Consider the following 22,637-nt stretch of genomic DNA (forward strand, 5'->3'; position numbering starts at 1 on the left):
ATATACTTTCAAATATATTGCTGAGCAGACAAAAAAGGAAGGGAAATCACTGGGAGTTGAAAAAAAAATACACACACACAACCTATACAGACAAAAACAGAACAGGGGCAAAACCAGAACACTAGCAAACACAGAAACTGGGGCCGCCATGGCGGCAAATGTCCATACCAGAATCAGAGTGCTCTGTGGACCATGGCCATGGACACGGATGACCGTGGCCTTGCGCTCATGCACATTGGTGGAGCAGATACGGTGCCCGTGGACCTTGTCCCACAGAGGGGCCAGAGCTTCAGTGAAAGGGCAGGCTCGAGGAAGTGCTCATCAGGCTAAATAAACTGCTTTCTAGTCTTAATTGCTAAGATTTTTTAAAACCAAAAACGTTTTCATTTCACTGAATTTTGTGCTGCATTAAGATCATCATTTTTCCTCCTTTATCTTCATATTCACACAAGCTAAGTGTGGTCATTCAGCAACGTCTGCAAAGTCAGAGAACAGCTTCAATGCTTACATCAAATAACGGGGGAGGGGGGTGGGTATTGTAGTGCTTCTCCCAGATTCCCTCTTCAGGGCCCATGTGTCCATCCCCTAGGTGTTGGGGATACTGACTGGTTGTTGGCCCCTGTGAGCTGCATCCCTCATTGGGAACTGCAGGGAACTGTCTTGCCTGAGTCATGCCCCTTCCCGGGGGGCAGTCTAAATCCAATGACTGACCGATGCCAAGAAACTAACACCCAGCCCCTTTGCCCCACTTAGGGCAACTCTGAAAGGTCATCCCAGCTCTATAGGTCCCAGGATGCAAGTTACAGCTGCCGTGTGGGTCATCTCCTTCTACCCAATACTGTCTTCCTTCCTTCCAAACAGGTATTTCTCCCAAGAACCCCCTTCTTCTCCATGCACCCTCCGTCCCTGAGCCTGTTCACAGGAAAGCCAATCTAAGACCATTCCATGCACGTATGAGTGCCACAGACAGACACATTTAAGCATGAAAATATCTGTAATACATCACCATAAAGAAATGTATAAGAAGTGAAAGTTCTTTGTAATCTCGCCCTATAGAGACAGTCATTGCCAAAAGGATAGGTATACCCTTAAAAGGTCTTTTCCTACACATCTAAAGGGCATTCCATTCACTATTTTAGAGAATTAGATCACACTTTAGCTAGTCTTCTGCAATTTTTTTAACTTAAAAATGTTTTACAGTGATAACCCATTTTTCTTAAGCACTTCAGAGTACACATTGCGTGATTATGCGCCATAATTTACTTAAGCGCTCACTAATAGAGATGTATCTTCATTCCAATTGTTGCAGCTGCCAACGATGCTGCAATGGGATGTCCTGTGTATGTTTTTATGCACCCATATGGGTACCTTTCTCAGAGGAATAAATGACTAAGAGTGAAGCTCCTGGATCCGAGGTCACCATCACCTTTTGAGCTGACTTTCACAAAGTCTCCTCTGTCATTCCCTGCTCCCAGTGTCTACTGCCTTTACCCCAGTTCCAGACCATGCTGTCCCTATTCTGGACTGTTGTGGTGGCCCCTTGGCTAGAGCCACTGGCATCAGTTTCCTTTAAATTCTATCCATGCTTTATCTTGGCCTCGGAGTTATCTTATTAAAAACGTTTAAGACCTTCTCAGTTTAAAACCTCCAATGGCTCCCCCTTGCTTGCAGAATAAAACCAAAACTCCCGTTGTGATCTGGTCCCAAATTCTCTTTCCAGTCTCCTTCCAGCTTCTTCCAGGAACCCAATCAGCCGACTATGTATAGTTTCCCAAACTCACCACACACTTCCAAGTATCCATTCCTCTGTGCTTTCTTGTAACTGCAGCTTGAGATTCATTACATTTTTCCCCCCAAATCCAAACTCTATCAAGTGTTACTTTCATGGCGCAGTTGTCCCCACCACCTAAAAATCCCCTGCAATTTTTCATCAAAAGTAATTACTTCTTTCCCTGACCCACCTCAGGCCTCTGCTCATAACCCTTACACATCCTTTAACTTGCTGGCCCCCCTAAGCTGCTGGAAGTCTCTGTCTGCCCCTCATCTGCTGCTCCATTTACCTGGAATGCCTTCTACCAGCCCTGCCAGCTCACCGTCACCATACAGACAGGGTCCGAAATAGCATAACCTCCAAGAAGCCTCTCCTGCATTGCCCCTTCTCCTTGCATGAGCTCCAGTAGCACATTATGGCTTTCCTTCACAATGCTCAGCATAATCATGACGGAATCAGTGACAGTGTCATTACTGATTTCTCTTCCCAGTGGGATGGGAACTCTGGGAGAGTAAGGACCAGTTGATTTCCTCTCTGTTGCATCATCACATCTTCCTTGGCGCTTTATATGTTTACTTCTTAACTCTTTATTTTGAAATAATCAAAGACTCACAAGAAGTTGAAAAATAACACAGTGAATTCCTGTGTCTCTTTCAACCAGCTTCTCCTAAGGATAACATCTGATGCAAGCCTGGTACATTTTCAAACCAGAAAACTGACATTGGCCTAATACTATAAACGATAGACCCATTCAGATTTCACCAGTTTTTACAGGCATTCATTTTCTGAGGGGCCATGTTGAACTGTGAAATTTGACCACATGTACACATTTGTGTAACCTCTACCCAATCAGGATTCCAAAGAGTTCCATCACCACCCAGAAAGTCCCCAGGGCTACCTCCTCGGGGTCATACCCTTCCTCAACCTTACCCCTGCCAACTATGCATGTGTTCTCCACCACTGTATTTTAACATTTTGAGAATATTATGTACATGTACTCTTTTCCAGGGCTTTATGAAGGCTGGTTTATACCTATTTAGCTTCTACTTTGTCTAGGTCAGGGGCTTCACAGGCAAAATATTATTTCAGAATTACAACTATCCTGAGGTAGCTATTATTCTTCTGGTTTTATCGATGAACAAATTAGCTTTAGAAAATTTTAGTAACTTTCCCAGGGTCAAAAAGTGGCCAAGCTATTATGTGAAGCCAGACAATGAAACCCCAGAGCCAATGCTTTTAACCTCCCTTAATACGTCTTGTACATAATAGTACATACTTTTGAAGCAATTAATAGTTGAATGAATGAATGATTAAATGCCAAAGACTATTTCATTTCTAAATCCTCTAAGAAGGCCTGCATATAACAGGAACTTGATGAATGTCTGGTGAGTAAATGTTTGGTTAATCATTCTAGGAACCCAGAAGAAAAAGAAAGATGGTGACACATGGAGCAAAATCACCAGGCTGCTCTTCTGGATCAAACATGGCACCCAAAGCCATAAGACAGGAGCACGGAATGCAGGACCAGTCAGGAGACCCATTCTTGTCTTTGCTAGGAATAAATGCATTGGTGGCATCTCAAGCATCTCAACAAGGATTATTTGACCAGGTTCCTCCTCCCTCCAGCAAATTCATATTCACTGGAGAGAGAAATAGAATATTTGCTGGTCCTAACTAATATTTGGGTCTTGTGTTACACCTTGCAGTCATGCTCCCCTCCTTACTCAAATTTTACTTAATAAGCTCCTATCTGATTCTCATGTCATCTTTGGGATGCAAGTCTTTCCCCAGAATACCAGCTTATGGGTCTGGGTGCTTATGACCCAAGTCCTCAGATGCTTTGCCCAGGGTCAGGCGGGTACTACCCTGTACCTACAGGCTGAAACCACACCAATCAGGCTCTGCCTCTTTTCAGAGTCTCAGGCATCTCTGGTTGGCCTGTTTCAACACTGACTGAAACATAGAAATGATAGCTTTTATGTTTGCTTTTATTCCCCATCAAGTGGACCCAAAATTGCCTGGGAGTGGCTTCTAGCGGTAGCAGCCTTCTTTTGAAGTCTTATTACACTGCATCGAGAGCATCCTAGAGGTTGTGGGCCTGGTTAGTAAGATGGTATGCACTGTGCGGAGGTAGGGTGTGGAGAAGATGAGCCCCTGGGGGTAGAAAGTCTGTCCATTTCACTTTCTGGTCATCCACCAAGCTACAGAAAGAGATAGGGGGAGAAAGATACTAAGGTCTGACTGATATGATAAGCGTGAATCGGTAGTTGCAAATCAGTTGGAAAACTACAAAGAGCACAGCCAATTGCACAGGTGGGCTGAAAAGGGTGATCAGGCACTGCAGAAAAATGCACAGTAATACAGCTGGAGCTAATAAACACAATGGGAACAGTAAAGGTCTTTAACTCCACAATGGTATGGGTTAACCCTGATATATTTGGCACAATCGTTTCTTGAAAAAGGACTTCAAGGTAAGATAACTTCTATCATGGAGACACTCATACAAAGGAGATTCAGTAGGAGCCACGGGTGAACCTGTTCTCTAGATAAGATGTGGTAGAAAGGGAATCAGAACTTACTTATATAGCTTTATGGTGGATATACTCTCCCTCCCACATTCATTCTCCCAATGAAAACTACCACCACCACCACCAAAAAAAAAAAAAAAAAAAAAAAAGCTTAAATAAATATTTAGGTAACCATATATTAGTTTCTCTTTCATCCTTTCAGTGTTTCTTTTTGCAAATACAAGAAAAAAGGTACACACCCACACATATAAATGCCTATATGTTCATATCTGTGTGTGTCTCCCCTTCTTAAATATACATATCATACTATATAACCTTGATTTTGTTGTTTCATAACATATCCAGGAAACATGAAGCATCTTTTAAAATAAACCACTATGTGACAAAAAGTAGCAAAACTAGATGTCAAAATAAAGTGAGTGAGAATCCCAGGAGATCAGCAAGCACCAGAGGCTAGCTTTCTTCCAGAAGTATCTGTCAAACCACAGTGACCCCAACCTTATCTTTGGTTGCTCTGTGGAATTGAGGAGGTAGGAGATAAAGACTGTCCAAGGTGGATCATAGGGTAGGTTCATAGCAGCATTGTCCACAAGCTAAATCGTGGAAGGAGCCAAGATGCCCTTCAACAGATGACTGGATTAAGAAGATGTGGTCCATATATACAATGGAATATTACTCAGCTATCAAAAAGAACGATTTCTCAACATTTGTTGCAACATGGATGGCACTGGAGGAGATAATGCTAAGTGAAATAAGTCAAGCAGAGAAAGACAATTATATGGTTTCTTTCATCTATGGAACATAAGAACTAGGAAGATTGGTAGAAGAAGAAAGGGATAAAGAAAGGGGGGTAATCAGAAGGGGGAATGAAGCATGAGAGACTATGGACTCTGAGAAACAAACTGAGGGCTCCAGAGGGGAGGTGGGTGGGGGAATGGGATAGGCTGGTGATGGGTAGTAAGGAGGGCACGTATCGCATGGTGCACTGGGTGTTATACGCAACTAATGAATCATCAAACTTTACATAAAAAACCAGGGATGTACTGTATGGTGACTAACATAATAAAAAAATATTATTACAAAAAAAAAAAAAAAGACTGTCCAAGGTGGGAAGCCCTAGTGAGGCCTCCACCTGAAGCTAGTACCCCAGAGGGTTACACCCTCAGTGAAAGGGTGACCCTCAACTTGGCAGAGAAGATAGCACTAAGGAAAGCATACCTGCTGGAACCTTAGTTCTGTATTGAGAAAAAAGAGAAAGAAAAATTACCCTGAAAATTCATAACCATAAGATAGCCATCAGAACCTTAAGATAGCAATCATGTGGGTTTGTGGCCTGATATGAGCTTTCAGGAAGATGTAGTGATCTGAATTTTGTGTTCTTTTTAAGCTCAAGTTAAGAATATAAAAATCTGCCACCATTTAAGCCAAAAAACAATTTTAAAAAATTGCAGAGTATTGGTGTCTTACTGATCATAGCCTCTGGCCAAAGTGCAATTGAGTTTGAAATCAATAATAGAAACATAAAAATCCCTGTACATTTGGAAACCTAAAAACATACTTTAAAAACTGAGGGATAGAACACAAAATCGTAATGGACTCTTGAAAATATTTAGAAATAAACAGTAATAAAAATGGTAGATACAATTCTTGTGGGATGTAGTTAAAGTGTTAATTGGGGGAATTTTTACAGGCTCCTATACTTACAGTAGAAAGGAATGTGTAAAAATTAATGAGTGAGGTATACATGTTCAGAAGACAGCAAAGAATAGCCAAATGATTAATGAAATAGAAAACAAGCATACAGGAAAGGATCAATGAAACACCTCTAAGGGTGCAAGAAAAAAAAAGTGATAAAATGTGGCAATCATTCTTGATAAGAATTCTCAGCAAACAAGGAATAAAAGTCCCCTGCTGGGGAGTATGGTACCCCAGACCATGCTCAGATTCGCAGGGGTGGAGGTGATCGACATGTGTTGGCACACTTGTATTTCACTGCAGCATACTGTTTAGGAACATTTTTCCTGAAGAATCTCTTATGTATGTGGAGCAGGAGAATTAATGTACAAGAATGTTCAAAGCCGGGGCGCCTGGGTGGCACAGCAGTTAAGCATCTGCCTTTGGCTCAGGGTGTGATCCCAGCGTTACGGGATCGAGCCCCACATCAGGCTACTCTGCTATGAGCCTGCTTCTTCCTCTCCCACTACCCCTGCTTGTGTTCCCTCTCTCGCTGGCTGTCTCTATCTCTGTCGAATAAATAAATAAAATCTTAAAAAAAAAAAAAAAAAAAAAGAATGTTCAAAGCCGTATTGCCCAGAACTGCCAAAAACTTGGAAACAAGTCTAATATTCCTCAATAATAACATAGATTTCTCTGATGAAAATTCTAAAGACAGGTCAGATCTTTTAAGAAATCAGGATTTCTTCCTCTTTTGTGCAAATTTCAACCCTCTAGTTCAATCAATCAGTTGCTGATTCACACCAGAAAATAAAACATATATCCACCACGTCCAAAATTTCCAGGTGAACTAAGTTGGAAATTATGGGTGAGAAGGTTGTAGCAGAGCAGACCCAATTCTACCTTACAACATAAACCCCACTGATGGTATATTATTTTCCCCTGAAGCCTTTTACCAGTATTTGAACCTTTCCTCCCACCTTCTACTGCCTTCACGAACCATAAGAACTTCTGGGATTCTGCATGGCATGACCATATATACCCTTGGAATTTCAAGAACTTGCACCCTCTAACCTTTTGAATGAGTGTTTGCAATGGGGCGGTGTAAATACTTTGCTAAAAGATGCTCTCATCTCTCAGGACATTCTCTGTGATGTGAGGCCACTTTTGGGGCAAACGGAAGGAAATTGACACTCTTTGACACCTTGTCATCCTGCTGGATACAGTTCTAGATACTCTGTGTCTTTCATTATCCTTTACAATAACCCAAGCGAGTTAGGTTTCATTGAGCCCACTCATCACATTAGAAAACCAAGATTTGGGGAGCCTATGAAATGTGCATTACGAAGTGGTGGATCCAGATTTAAAACCCACATCTTTCTCCAAGGCTTGTGTTCTTTTGACTACATCTGGTCTCTTTATGCCTCACACAGGTGAGATCGCCCCATAAGGTGGGTCATTTTTGCATTCTAACATCTAACCCTCTTTTTATGGGTTCAAAGTTTAAAACGGACCCATTTTAAATTGAATTCCACTCCAAAACAAACTGAGTGAGGCATCTTTGACTCTCTGTCAAGTGACAACAAATAAAATAATTAAACATATCCATAAACCTCACATGAGGCTATTTTTATTTTGTTAGAGAACCAGAGCCAATCAAATAGCATTGGCAGAAATTTCTTTTTCAAAAAACTATTTAGACCTTTTGTCACATAAGATCACTCAATAATCAAACTCTGGCTCTCTGGCTCTCTCTCTTTTGATAGAAGGGGATAGTAGTCTATTATTGGATGGGATTACATTAAAATGAATATCCGCAAGGCAGCTCTAAGTACACAGGAGAGACATCCAGCTAACTTCAACTTGAATTTAAAGTTACCACCTGAGAATAAAATTAAGAAAGATCTAATTTAATCTAGTCTGATAAAAGTTAAGTAATTAGCGCATCCTTTTGTAGAAGCATCCTGTCAGGTGACTGTGGATCAATGACTGCCTATATTCAGTGCCTTGGGTACAATATCACAATGGCCTGACCAGAATACTATTATAACAGTGGAATCTGAAGCCTGATTAAATGAATTACAGGCTTCCCATAAAGGATATGTTAACAGGGAAAAGTATCATCATAGTGGGTAGGCTTTGGATAAAACAGGGCAAGAATGGGTCTTCAGCTCGCATAGAGGACAGGCACCCCTGGCTACCCAAGGTAGCTTCCGATCTACCTGGCAGGTGAGTCCCTATGGTGCAAAGGATGCATCGGACTAGAATTCTGACCACCTGCTACTAATATCATCCAATTACTGCCCTTTGCCTTGGATTTGAGTTCACCTGAAAGTCTTCTGGCTACTCTTTGTCTTCTTCAAATTGTTCTATTGCAGGGAGAGTTTATGCAGATTCTAGTCTGCCTGACAATTTCTTTTTTGTCATTACAAATTATTCAATTATCTTTCTGAGCTAAAAATTTAGTCTGTAATCATTTAGTTAGCATGAGCTCATTGCCTGAGAGAAGGATCACCTTAGAAAAGATGGACAAAATTGAGTGTCTGGGTCTTTGGTCCTGGACTACAGTGACATTTAAGTATCGTCCCAGCACACTGGGACACCCACAAATGGCCACTTTGCTCTCCCTGAATTGCTATGGAGATAGGAGATGAAAAAGGCTAAGGTTTTCTTTGTTTTGTTTAGTTTAGATTATATGCATAAACAAACCAGGAAAATACGTAGAAATCTCTGTGCGTAGTTTGCAATGGGGAATGAACTTTTGGAAAGGTTGGTGCATTTGTTTTTGAGCATCGTATCAACTGCATATCAATCTTCTTTCTTCCTCTAGGAACAATTAACCTTTAAATTTAGAGCATAAACATCTGCAAATGACAATACATTTGCAAATGAGAATACACATGAGATGTTCTTATTATAAAAGAAATAAATGCTCATTATGGAAATTTGTGTGGACTTTTGTCTTTGCCCTTTAAATTATTCTATGATGCTCTCTGCTGTATAAACAAAGTGGAAGGAGTCAACAAACAAATGGTCATCTCTGGAACCAAAATGGCTCAAACACGCATCTATGCAGCCTAAGCATCAGCACTCCATCTGCCCAGCAGCATTTCAAGAGTTGTGTCCTGGCATACGATCTACCTGAATTCTTTGTCATCTGCTTAGGCCCCTCTAGAATTGCTGATCGATTATGGACTTTTTTTTTTTTTTTTTTTTTTTTGGTTGGAGAAAGCCTCTTGTCAATTAAAAGCCAGGAGGTTATTCTAAACTAAGTACTTTGAAGGTCAGAACTTCAGGAAGATGCCAAGATTGGGGAGAAAATCTACCTCCTGTGGATGATTCTTTTGCCCTCGAGCTTGCTTGCTTTCTTTCTTTCTTTCTTTCTTTCTTTCTTTCTCCTTCCTTACTACCCTTTTTGCTTGAGACTCTTCAAGAACCTTCATGCGTCAAGCATTACTGACCAGGTCCAATATGGCAGGCATTATTCTCCAGGTAGGACCGAGCAGAGCAAGATTCGACTACTGAGGCCTGTTGTGGCAACAGCTTGTTCACCCTTGCTCAGTGCGCCAGTCCTTGTGCTGGGATCACAGCCTCAGGGATGAGTAAGCTTCCTCCTGCCTACTGCCTCCTGTTTTTATAAGATCCCCTTCTAGAGTAAGTGAAATTGTGTGAGAGCGTTTAGCATAGTGACTGGCACATAGCACTCAATATATTTGCCGGAAGATCTATGGAAGATTTCTCCCCATTTTCCTGGCTTGCCTGACTTTGCAAGATAAAATGCACAAGGAAGTTCTGCATATCCTGCAACATAATAAAGAAGACACTCATCCTAATAGACAAGGTTATTTACAGGCAGCCTCTGCTGAACAAGGCTGAGGTCCAGGAGACTTGGTCGCTTTGATGAACTGATCTGATTTAGACCACCTCAAATCCCTGGTGAAAATAGGCGGAGGTATAAATTATAAATTTAAAAAGAAAAGCAGATTTGACTGAAAAGCCTCTCCTGATAAAGCAGAACAAAATGGCTTTCAGGAATTCTTAGTAAAATATTCGGTGGGTAGGCACAGTTCATTTGTTAGGATACCCATATGGAATGTACTGGATCATTTCTTGCCAAAAATATTCTTTTGCAATCGTGTAGCCATGAACTGTGCCTTCTTGCAAGCCCAGAGATGAGTTGCAGATGACACTGGATACATTTAGTAACCATTTTAAAAAATGTAGCTAATTCTATCAATAAAACCTGATTTTCACATATTAAAAACAAGCACATTGGGTAAATGTGGGAGCTTAAATCTGTACTCAATGGTTGAAACAAGAAGACAAAGCAGGAAGATGTTCTCTTTTTTTTTTTGCCAAAACTTGTACTTTGCAAAGTGTCCTGCAAAACTGCATAAAACCATTGGCTTCATGATGTAAAACAATGTATCAAATGGAAACAGTAAAAAGCAGAAATGAACAGCTTTTGTTACATAGCCTCAAGGAAAATGATAAACAGTGGCTTTTGATCCAGATTCTGCATAACTCCCTTTCTTATTCTGATGCATTCTCCTAAATTAGAAACTGTGGTCAGCTCAGAACTTCTGTACGTAGCTAAAAATATCAATCAGGCGAATGATGAAAAGCTAAGTTAGGTCTGGTTTGTCAAAAAGTTTAGAGTACCCGCTAACAGCAAGCACGCTGTTGGGCAGGGTCTGGGTTAAGTCCTGGCTGCACCATGGACCTCAGGCACGCAACCTGTAAGGTGGGAACCCCGTCTGTAAAACTGTACAATCGAAGCATCTTCTGTGAGGTGAGAATGAAGGAAATTCCTAACGGTTTGGGGCTATGAGGGCTGAATACTCAATTAAAGTAAAGCCCTTAGCACAGTCTCTGCAGCACGGAGCAGAAGGCAGTGCTCATTATTAGATTTTTCAGCCTCTCAGTTGTTTGTGGGTTTTGCCTCTGTGGGAAGGGAGATGGTGAGAAGTCTCAGAAAGTGCAAAGGGAACTGCTCTCCACTGGCTAGAAACAAGAAAGAAAGGCCATCACAAATGCCCCTGGGTATGTGGTGTCTTCTTTAAAACCCTAAGGTAATTGCAGCGGGAAGGAGGCGCGGTAGCACTTCTGAATATTCAGACAAAAATGTTACTGTATTAATGAATCTGGGGGCTGGTTTTCTTACTTGACTCAAGGCTAAGTTTGACAGCATCCTCTGGGCACGTGCATGCTCATGTTATTTTCTAGGCATGGTGGTGCTGAGGCTTCTTCCTGTTTTTTGTTATTTGTGCTTGTGTGAAGGCAATCATTCTAATTTTATAGTCGATTTTTAAGGTGAGGAAAGGGGAGGGGCCCTCCTTAAGGTGAAGGGGCGAGGTGATCCAAAGGAACACAGAAAACTCGTCTCCGTTCACGCCGTCCACGTGGGCGCACCACCACTTATGCTCGGAATTTTCTTGTTTCCCATTCTTCCCCAGTCTCCCCTTGGCAAGCAATGAACAAAGTAGGAGAGCACCCAAAAGGAGACTGGGACAGAAGAGCTCCTTCTGGTTCTTTCTGGGACACATTCCCTTCATTTTCTCCCCGTCCATCAAATCTCAGCAGCGCAGCCCAACACCCAGTGTGTTTGTTCCTTTGTGTGAACAGAGCACAACGTAACCTACAGGATAAAGGGGCATTCTGGAGAGGGAAACCTCTTGGCAGGTGCACTTCACAGGAGCTTAGGAGACAGTGAGAGGAGCTCCAGGCCTACCTGTGAGCTGTGGCTCCACACATGCTCTCCCCACACATGTCCCCCAGCTCCTTTCTTCCCACCTTCCCACCTGTTCCCCCACATCCCCCAAAGTCAGAATTATGCCTCAACTTCCGTTCCTAAGAGAGCTATAAAAAGGCATGATGAAGGGAAGTCCTATCCAGGACCTGCTATTTGCAGTAAGATAAGCAAATCATTAACATGGTCATCCCACAGGTACAACTAAAAGTTCATAAACTCTGCGTAGGTGGAAAGTCCACTGGCTCCTTCCTTGAGGGGAAATGTTCCTTCTGATATCAGCTGATGTGACACAGCACATTTCGATCCAGCTAAAACAGGTAAGAGTTACCTCAAAACGCCCACAGGGACTGTAGTAATTTCAGGGCACCCACACAGCAAATCACTGCTTCTTCTTCTACAAAGAAGGAGATGGGGTTGGGGTAGAGCGAGAAGGGGAAAAGGTGAGAGAGAGAGCGAGAGAAGGAGGAAGAAAGATATGCAGAGAAGGAAGAAGAAAAATAGTGTGTTCTTTTCTTCTTTTCCTTTTTAATCAACAACTTAAATATTGTTGCAATATTGCATCTTGTTCCTGGTCTCCCAAACAAGGGCATACAAAACTCCCGATTTGGGGGGTCTTATTTTTGCCAACAAGAATCATGTGTCTGTTTTATAATACGCATCACATTATTAATGTTACTGAAGATCACTTCTACCATTTCTTAATCACTACTTCAAATATGTATCATACTTATGGATATAAATATGGAAAAAAAGATTATCTTCATTTCCTGAGACACTTTTGTGGCCCTTAGGCCCAGAGAGAGTGGGAACTCTGTGAAATGACACACAGAGTGTGAGCGATCTCTACAATTTCTAGGGGACTATTCAAGGAAAATTTTACTCATCGAACCTGGGTCTGCATATCTGAGCTGCTGGTCTATGGCAGGGCCAGCCCTCACAAATTTCCTCTGGAGTTTCAGAAACTGAACAGAAACCATTTCATCAATGGTATAACATATGGGACTTTCTCTGAGAAGAACTTATTCAAATATCAGATTCTGATAGTTGTTTATAAGAATAGGAATGAGAACATACAAAATATGGTGCAGAGACTGAATGGAAAAAAATGTGCCTTTCTCAGCTCAGATAGAAAATGTCCATGATTAGTCTCATCAGTTTTACTGTATCTATTTTTCATGAAAACATAAATAAACAGGAAATTACTTAAAATCCTGTTAGTTTTTACTCAGTTTACATTTAATAGTTGTTCTCATTATTTGTTATTTTTCATAGTTCTTAAAACTTCCTGATTTTGTTTGGGCAGCAATGTGCCCAACCCATATGGATAAATCATAATTCATTGAAGCCCTCACGGTAAGCTCATTTCCTTCTCCCACTGGCTTTCCCAGTCCCCCATGCAGCTGGTTCTAGCCACGTGACTCTTCTAACCAAAGAAACCAATGAGGAAGTCTGCTGACGGGGCTTATAGGAAATATTCGTTATCCTGATGAAGAGACAAACACATGGGGACAGCTCCCTAAAGAGCTTCTTCATCTTCTTGCCCTGTCGCAAAGGAGGTGATGTCTGGGACTTTACCAACCCTCTCGAGACTGTAGGTAGCAAGTCCAAGGACAAAAAGCCAGCACTTTGGAGATAGAAAAGTGGACAATAAAAAATGCCTAAACATCAAATGATAATACTGAGCAATACCATCCTGAAACACCTGCTTACAGGCTTCTTATTTTATGAGATATTAAATATCTTTATCACTTAAGCCACAGTTGGATGGATATTCACTCAATAAATACTGAATTATTTAGGCATTGCTCCTGAGGCTTGGGTTATAGCAGTAAATCAAGCACACAGCCTTCCCAGCTTCACAGGGTATGTACCAAGTCAGAGGAGACATACACTATAGAAATAAAAGAATGAACATAGAACATACCAGGTAGTGGTAATCATTATGGAGAATATAAAGAAAGGTAAAGAGATTGAGAATAATGGAAGGCTAATTTATATTGATTATTCATGGAAGCTTTTTTGAGAGGTAATCATTTGAACGGAGACTTGAATGAATTAAAAGAGCTAGCCAGGTGCATAGCTGTGGGGGTCCTGTTACTTGCCGCTGAAAGCATCATTAACTTATACATCCAATAAGTTTGTAGTCATTCGTCAAAGCAGAGCTCCGACATCATCATTTTTGGGAAGTCCTCCAGGACCTCCCGCTCACTAAAATCAATCCCTTCCTCTTCTAGGATATTTCTTCACCTTAGACCCATACACTGTCATCTACACCATGCCTTCTTTTACTTTACTTGTTGACAGAACTTATAAAGTCACCTTCTCTAGACATTGAGACTCTTGAAGGACAAGATCAAATCTTAGTCACTGTTATCTTGGCTCTTAACACTTGGTACTGTTTACCTAGTGAGCTCCACGTACCCCAAAAAATTCTTGACTTGACTAGAGCTTCTGTCCTTTGAATGTTCTGATATAAATGTGCGGTTTCCACTGTTGTGTGATTAAAAGTGGGCACATACGGAAAATGTTATTAAAGTGTGATCATTTTTTGTGTTGAAGAAATTTGTCTTGCAAGCACTGAGCAAGCTGACTGCTCTGAGTCTCCATGAATGTGTACAAATTAAATAGGTCACTTAGGCAGAAAATCTTTGGTTTCCATTTAGGAGACAAAAATACATAAGATGGTTGAGAAGCAACCTGGTTCCCTATCAGGTACATCTGTCTAATCACATTATGTCCTTGGTCTTTGGAAAAGGCTATCCAAAAAATGATGTAAGACCACTCACCTAGGTTAGATAATTACAGTCTCCTGAGTATTTCTCCTGGTAGGGGAGGAAAAAGTTCATTTTGTTTACTGATCTTGAAGGAATGCCCACCTGTGAAACTTCTGTTAGGCAACCCAACTCACACTCACTTCAGTGCAGGAAGAAAGCATATGATTGATTCAACCCAAAATGAACTGGGTTTTGCCATAAAATATGACCTAACAAATATCACATTTTTAACTTCAAAGGTGAAGAGAAAGGAAAAGGGCATTTGACGAAACTTAAAACATCAATGAAGGCTTAAAAAAACTGAAGAGTTTGGTTTTAGGTACCTGTGTGAAAATTTAATAAAGAGAGGATCAGCGGATTATATTAAGTGTATTTTTATATTAAATCCAGAGTTTGTAGAATAAAGTAAATAATGTGCTTTTTAAAAATTTCCCCTTAATATCAAAACAGAAGGAAAAGCATTTGCTTCATACACTCTCAAACAGAATGAAATTTCCTTCCTTTATGTGTTCCATTAATAGATATTAATATTAGTAATTAATATTAATTAATGTTTGTTTTCCATTTAAGCCAATCTCTTACTGGAAAATCATGTTTTTAAGATTGTAGGGATATGATGATCTGAATTCGTATGCTTCACAACATTTTTCTGAATAACGGCTTAGAGTTTGCTGGTATGTCAATAAACGAAGTCTACAGAATCACTTTTTGAAAATACTTGCTAGCTACTTTTTCTTTAAGTTTGCATTTGAGATTTCAAATTACATTTTCCATATTTCCTAAGGAAGCATGTATCACACAGTCCCCATCACAAGCAAAAACAAGTTTTCAAGGCATCTAGACTAGGTTGGAACATATAAAATCTTCACCACGTCTTTACAAGAACATACTTATAACACCAGAGATGGTTACTGAACAAATATCTTTGAGACTAAACTCAGATAAAAAGCCCAAATTCCAGAAAAACTTATCTTGGCACATGTTGGTTGGCTTGGGATACATTGGATGCCCATCCCTGGTTAGAACAATCCAAATCTCCAGGTCCTTCTCGGACCCACTCCCCCGCTCTCTACAGAGAGGGGCATCCTCATCTTCACCCATCAGTCAAGGTTAGTTTAGCAACAGCCCAGCTTCTGGTCTAGAGCAACCCACGTGTCACCAGGGACAAAGATGTACCAGGGAGGTGGCGAGATTTGATGACATGTCTCGTGCAAGCTGAGAAGCTGCAAATGAATGGGATACGTGCACTTGAATTAATGGAGAAAGTGTGAGACCTCTTTGTCATTAAAGGGGCTGTTTTGGATAGCAGCTGGAGACACATTTAGAAGTTCTGAGAGAAGCAATTTCATACTCATCGCTCTCAATTTTTTTTGCTATTCTTTCTCTTTTTCTTTATCTTTTTGTTTGTTTGTTTGCTTGGTTGGTTCCAAGTCTTAGCCAATTCTCTTAACTAGAAGGGTATCTGCTAACACCAAAGTCAACAAACTCACAGGAGACAAAAGACATTCTTGGTTTGATCGCTCCTAATAAACCTCAGGGCTTCCAGACCACATAATGTCATAGAGTTATTTGTAATGCTTCTTTAAAAGGGTGACAGGGTTCAGAAATAAACTGCACATGGTAAGAAGAGCCTCCCATGGGTTACCCCTGCAAAATGAGTTGCAAGGCTTTGGGAGTGGTGGTGGTTTCCGGCCATTAGCATTACTAATCAAGGCCAGCTTTGCATTTATGGGAATCTACACAAATCAGGATGATACATGCTATGTTCACTCAAGCAACCCTGCCTGATTTCTTCAAGGTTATGCTCAAACAAAACTTTACTCCAATTATCTTTGATTGGAATGCTTCATTGTTTTTATATCTTCTAGAGATAGAGTCTATGAAGTAGATGCATTAGGTCCACGGGTCACAAAATTCATATTTAGTGCTTCATGCCCACATAAAGCAATTACTGTCAACTCTCAATTAACCTCGTTATTGAAGGAAGCATTAGTGGAGACAACACAAATCCTAGATAACCTACCCATGTCTTTCTTGCTGCCACAGTTGCAGCTGAGGTGAGAGAGAGAGAGAAAGAGAGAGAGATAATGGGAGCGCCAGGCAAAGCTTGGGGCTCAGAGGTCTCTTCAGGAAAATTTGAGCAGAGCTGTCACTCTGCCCCCTTATCGTGCCCCTTGCCTTTCCGCCCTGCACTGGGAAGCAAAAATAACATTACTTTCCCTGCAAACTTCTGGCTGACAAACAAAAGACGAGGAGCAGAGGAAGCCAGGAGAAAGTGGGGCTGGGGGGAGGTACTCTGTGAGGCTGGCAATCACCGGCAGTCAGAGCCTGGAGGCCGCTGGGGACTACAGGCAGGATCTAAGTGGGGGCCTGTGCACCTTGCTCCGTAGGAAGCTCCAGCCATACCCAAGGCTCTCGGGGCGCAGGGCGAGTGCTCGGGAGTTTTGTCCTTTTGGATTCTGACTGTGTCAACCAACATGGTAAAAGGTGTTTAATTACAAATGTCATAATTAATCGCTCGCACACATGATAAGTATTCTTACACCACAGATGCCTACAGGTAGAAGGACATGCCCATCGAGTCAGGTCCCAGGCATTGATGCTACTCCCATCCTTCAGATGAAATGTCCCCGGCCAGGAGCCACAGGAACAGTAAAGATGACACCTCTTTAAGTGATTCCGAGTGGCTCTGCTCCAGAAAGGCTTTGCATTTTAACAAGGAAGAAAAACTTCAGTGATAAAACCATACTGAAATTCCAGACCCTTGTGAGCAATGGGGGGGGGGGGGGGTGGAGACACAGGAGGGGCAGGGGAGAAACTTGGAGATCACAGCAAAGACAAGGGAACATTGGAAAGGAAAGCTAGGAAATTAACTTGGGCAAAGAAAGGCAAAAAATCATAAAATTATGTTTTAATGAAAAAATAGTTTGTGTTAAAATGCTTAGAAAGAGACATATTTGTGCCCTTTAAAAATATGACTTTGCTATAAAATGAATAGAGTGTGGCTGGAAGGAAGCCATTTATCAGTTTTTTGCCTCAGAATGAATTTCTGTGTATTAGCTTGAGAAACTGGGGAAATGGAAACAAAAAGTCAAATTACAGTAAGAAACAGTGGAAAATGTAAGAAGATTTCTAGAGAATATTGGCCAGATTCTTCCTAAAACCAAAGAGAAAGAGAGACAGAGAGCAATGTAACAGAGGGACTTCAAAAAGTATGACACAGCAACCGTACTACTAGGGATTTACCCCAAAGATATAAGCATAGTGATCCGAAGGGGCACCTGCACCCCAATGTTCATAGCAGCAATGTCCACAATAGCCAAACTGTGGAAAAAGCCCAGATGTCCTTGGGCAGACGAACGGATAAAGAGGATGAGGTATACACACACACACACACACACACACACACACACACACTGGAATATTACTCAGCCATCACAAAGGATGAATACTTACCATTTACATTGACATGGATGGAACTGGAAGGTATTATGCTGAGCTGAATAAGTCAGTCAGAGAAAGACGATTATCATGTGGTTCCACTCATATGTGGAATATAAGAAACAGTGCAGAGGATCATAGGGGAAGGCAGGGAAAACTGAATGGGAAGAAATGAGAGAAGGAGACAAACCATGAGAGACCCCTAAATACAGGAAAAAAACTAAAGGGTTGCTGGAAGGGAGATGGGTGGGGGTATGGGGTAACTGGGTGATGGGTATTAAAGAGGGAACGTGATGTGATGAGCACGGGGTGTTACATGCAACTGACGAATTACTGAGCTCTACATCTGAAACTAATGATACACTATATGTTGGCTAATTGAATTTTAAATAAAGTAAAAAAAAAAGTTCAGGAAAAAGAAAAGGTGAGTGGCTGTAAAGCGAAACTGACACATAATAATGGGGAAGATTATGAAAAATGTACATATTGACTATAAAATATCAGTAAGCCAAAAATAAGAGCTACAGAAATGAGTGAAGCTGCTCATCTGATTGAGTCATTATTCTTTAAATTCTTCTGCGAAACTCATCAGGTAGGGAAGGTACATACGTATGCGATGAAATGTGATGTTGTGACTTCCGGGTTAAAAAGAAGGGTTGAAATTAAAAATATAATCATTTCTCGTCCCTTTTTCAAAACACAGAGAAAACAACAAAAATAGTGAAACAGAGGAAAGTATCAAATGTAATCAAACAAACAAAAAGTCCCCCATCCTTTTTACAAACCATGAAGAATACATGGACCCAATTCAGGAAGGACCTTGAAAGCTGACAAATATCTCAAATCTCAAGCAGGTGCAAAAAGTTTCTGGCCAAAGTAATGTCAAAAATGTCTAAAGGGCGTATGCAATGTGTCTTTGATGAGAGTGGTAAGAGGCACAGTTTAAGCCCTAGAGACACAGTTTGATTCGGCACAACAGAGGGAGAGGCAGAGCTAAGAGAAAGTGTGTTAGTATTGTATTCCTATTTACTTTTGTATTGTGTTACTGTATTCCTTCTAGCCAAGGAAGACTTCCAGAGGCGATGACATGCCTATAGAAATTCCAAGGGAATAAGCCAGTAAAAAGAAACGAAACACACACAGACCTGGATTTTCTAGATAATGCTTTCATGCACAGAGTATCAATCTTCATACTTTATGCCAATGGAAATTTTCTCTTAGAAGATTATTCTGATAGAAAGTATTTGAATTTTATATGTCAAGTCCAAAGAAGAAAATACTAAATAATATGGAAAGCATCTACTCCGTCAGGTTAAGCAACAGAATTCGAGAGATTTGCTAGATGGTTTCAATCTGAGCACCCATTTATGTTCTCAAAGGAAAAAGACAACAGAATGAGCAGAGGAGTGTGACCAGATTATAAGACTCTCCTTGTGTTGCTTTCAAGAGCTAAGGACTACTTCATCCGAGAAAATACAATTCAGTACATAGACAAAGTAATTCAGTGATGGTCTGGGTGCTCACTAATTGGTCTTGGAGCAAGCATCTTCTGCCAGCTTTAAACCTGGTAAGTATGAGTAAGAGCCACTGGAAGGATTTTAAAAAACACCTTTCTGACTCTGCTTTCCATGGACCTTGGGCTTGAAACACATGCTAGACTAGATCACCTGGGCTGCTGTTTTTCCTGTGTTGGCTGGCAAAGGAAAGGTCTGAATTTCAATTAGGTAACACGCACTTCCTTGTTTTCACAATCTGAGATGTGTGGAGTTCTTTCCCGCTTTTCTTGGTGATCCTCAGATTAAAATCTATGGAATTTCATGAGGCCCTGGCCCTTTAAAGAAACATGGTTTATGGACAATGGACGATTGACGAACTTGTGAAGGAAGTCAAGCAATGGAGGGAATCTAACAGAAAATAATGAAAATCAATGAAGCCAGAACAGACCCAAGCAACAAACAGCATTTACTTAAGTGCTGTTAGCCAATGGCATAGTCAGGTGAGCGAAGCAGTCTGAGCTGATGCTGACTGCCTCTCTCAAGTTAAAAAAATACTAGAATGGTCATAGACCCAAGGACCATACATTTCAAGTTTGGGCTGCTAAAGAAACTGCTATGGGTTGAACTGTGTCTCCCTAAAATTCATATGTTGAAGTCCTAACCCCCCAGTACCTGGGAATGTGACTGAATTTGGAGGTACGGCCTTTACAGAAGCAATTAAGGTTAAATGAGGTCAGTGAGGGGCCCTAATCTGATATGACTGATGTCCTGATAGGAAGAGGAGTTTAGGGGAGCCTGGGTAGCGCAGTCGTTAAGCATCTGCCTTTGGCTCAGGGCGTGATCCCGGCGTTCCGGGATTGAGTCCCACATCGGGCTCCTCCGTTGGGAGCCTGCTTCTTCCTCTCCCACTCCCCCTCCTTGTGTTCCCTCTCTCGCTGGCTGTCTCTCTGTCAAATAAATAAATAAAATCTTAAAAAAAGAAAAAAAAGGAAGAGGAGTTTAGGACATGGACACCTACGTGAGGAGAACGTGTGAGGACACAGGGAGAGGAGGCCATTTACAAGCCAAGGACAGAGGCCTCACAAGAAATCAACCTTGCGGATGCCTTGATCTCACACTTCTAGTCTCCAGAACTGTGAGAAAAGAAATGTGGTGTTGTTTAAGCCCCCAAGTCTGTGGTGCTTTGTGAGGGTAACCCTAGCAAACTAATTCAGAAACCTGCTATATAATCGACCCATCTTTTTCTCTTAGAAGTCTGAAATAAGACCCAAGTTTCTTTTGTGGTTAGATGCATTCTACATCATACTCACAACCCCAACAGGAAAGGCCAGTACGGCTAACATCCAGTCCCGGAGCGAGATGAGCTTCCTGAGCTGCCTTTCTTGTTCTTGGTTCCCACTTCCTCTAGTCAGGAGGCTGGAAAGATCAGTCAGCACGCAAATGCCAAAAAAGACAGCCTGGATGACCTGGAGGGAGACAACATTTGGGTTAGTCAGGAAGACCTAAAGAGGCCCCAGCTGTAAGGCAGCAAATGACCAACAACTTTGCAACATGACACATGATAAGAGAAGATCAGAAGCATATTTAAAAAGCTGGCCCAACAAATAAAAAAGAGTAAGATATTTGCAAATTGCTAAACAGGTAAGAAAATTCCTCCTAAAAACACTGCTTCCGTTTTTGCTTACCTCAGGACAAATGTGAAGTATGTATACACATACATTTGATACAAGCAGTATCAAATATCATAACAACATGTTCATTATTTTGAAAATATGGTATCTGTGATCTAGTTCTGCTGACTAGTGTGGTTTAACGAACATCGAGGAAGCGCTAAGAAAAGAATCAGGGTAGCCTGAGTAATAAACGAGACACTTTTGTCTGAATGTGAAGAACTCTTCCTATGCTTTAATCTCCTAGATTTAGAAATTTTCTCGCCAAAGGAAGTGGTAGAAAGCTTCTAGTCCTTGAGTCAACTGAATGCAATAATCAAAACTGGTACAGGGTGATTTTCTGTTGTGAAGCCTGAACGATATGACCTCCTTCTCAGGTTTTCTGTTTTTATGAAATAAATTCTTCCCAAAGTAAGATAAACAGAGATAACCCACACCATATTCCCAAAAAAGCTTTCAGCTGTACATTCCCAAATCAATTACAAATGAACTTACTCACATCAACTACGTGTAACTTGGACTACCATGGGGGAGGACACTGAAACACTACAATTCAGTCATCAGTGAAATTCCTGAAGTGGGGGCAAAAGTATTGATGATCCAGAGCTGTGAGTAGAGGCAGGAAGCATACTGTCATATAGCTTAGCAAATGATCATTCAAATTAGGGAAAGGGCAGAAAATATATTCCCTGGGCTCAAAGTGACCTCCATTTAGCACCAAGAATAGATTCAGGGTAATTTTTCTGGCTTGTTTTACCAGAAATCATTTACTGATGGTATATTTGTAAAAGATACAATTTTACTCATTACCTCTTCAGAAAACAACAAAAAGTTTTGTGTAAATGTCCATGTTGGCAGTGGAAAGAATCTGTGATTGAGTGGATGAGTGGATGAGCTCCTCACTGAGGCACAGAACAAAGGGAAGAAAGACCCTCAAAATCACATGTTCCCATCCTTTAGCTTTGCACTGGCACACTCAGATTGTCAATCATTCTGTTCAAAGTCTTATCTAAGCCATTTTGAAAATTCTGAATCATGGAGATTCCATTGCTGGCCTTAGTCAAATAAACAAAAATCCTGTAGTATTTTTCCATATAATAAAATAGCTGTGGTCTGCCAAGCTCACCAAATCCTGCCATTATTAGCCAATCTTAGCTAACGTAATGCTTTATTCCTTCTCATAACTTAGCCTGTCTTTTAGCTTCAATGACTTAAGGTTTATTGTTATTCTTTCTACAACCAGAAAAACCAGAGTGGGAGAATAGTCTGCCATAACCGAGCACGGCCCAACTGAAGGGTTGGCAAGAATCATGTTGTGATGACCAGAAGTAATTTCAATGACTCGGAATAATTTCACACTTAGGAAAACTTTCCATACCATATCTTATCACTTTAGATGTTTGATCTTGATGTCAACCCTAAGGGGTTTTGAGAAATTGGAGTGGCCAGGCTGGGGAATAATAGTCTCCATGCCAATTTGGCCGTGAACATATTAAAAGATGTCCTACCTGATCAATTATCAGGGAAATGC

General features: G+C 41.0%; 1 protein-coding gene across 20 annotated transcripts in view; it reads right to left on the reverse strand.

The window, feature by feature from the left end:
* Positions 1-22,637, reverse strand: part of AIG1 (androgen induced 1) — a 310,429-nt gene that overhangs the window by 236,949 nt on the left and 50,843 nt on the right. For all 20 annotated transcript variants that reach the window (XR_007191620.2, XM_026504924.4, XM_057311000.1 and 17 more), the window contains exon 2: positions 20,747-20,902. Coding sequence is in view for 19 of the 20 variants with exons in the window: in XM_026504924.4 (XP_026360709.1) it covers positions 20,747-20,902 (156 nt within the window). In the remaining variant the exon portion in view is untranslated. The remainder of the gene's footprint in view (positions 1-20,746; positions 20,903-22,637) is intronic.

Source organism: Ursus arctos, unplaced genomic scaffold (assembly GCF_023065955.2).
Source record: "Ursus arctos isolate Adak ecotype North America unplaced genomic scaffold, UrsArc2.0 scaffold_13, whole genome shotgun sequence".
In the NCBI taxonomy this organism is placed as follows: Eukaryota; Metazoa; Chordata; class Mammalia; order Carnivora; family Ursidae; genus Ursus; species Ursus arctos.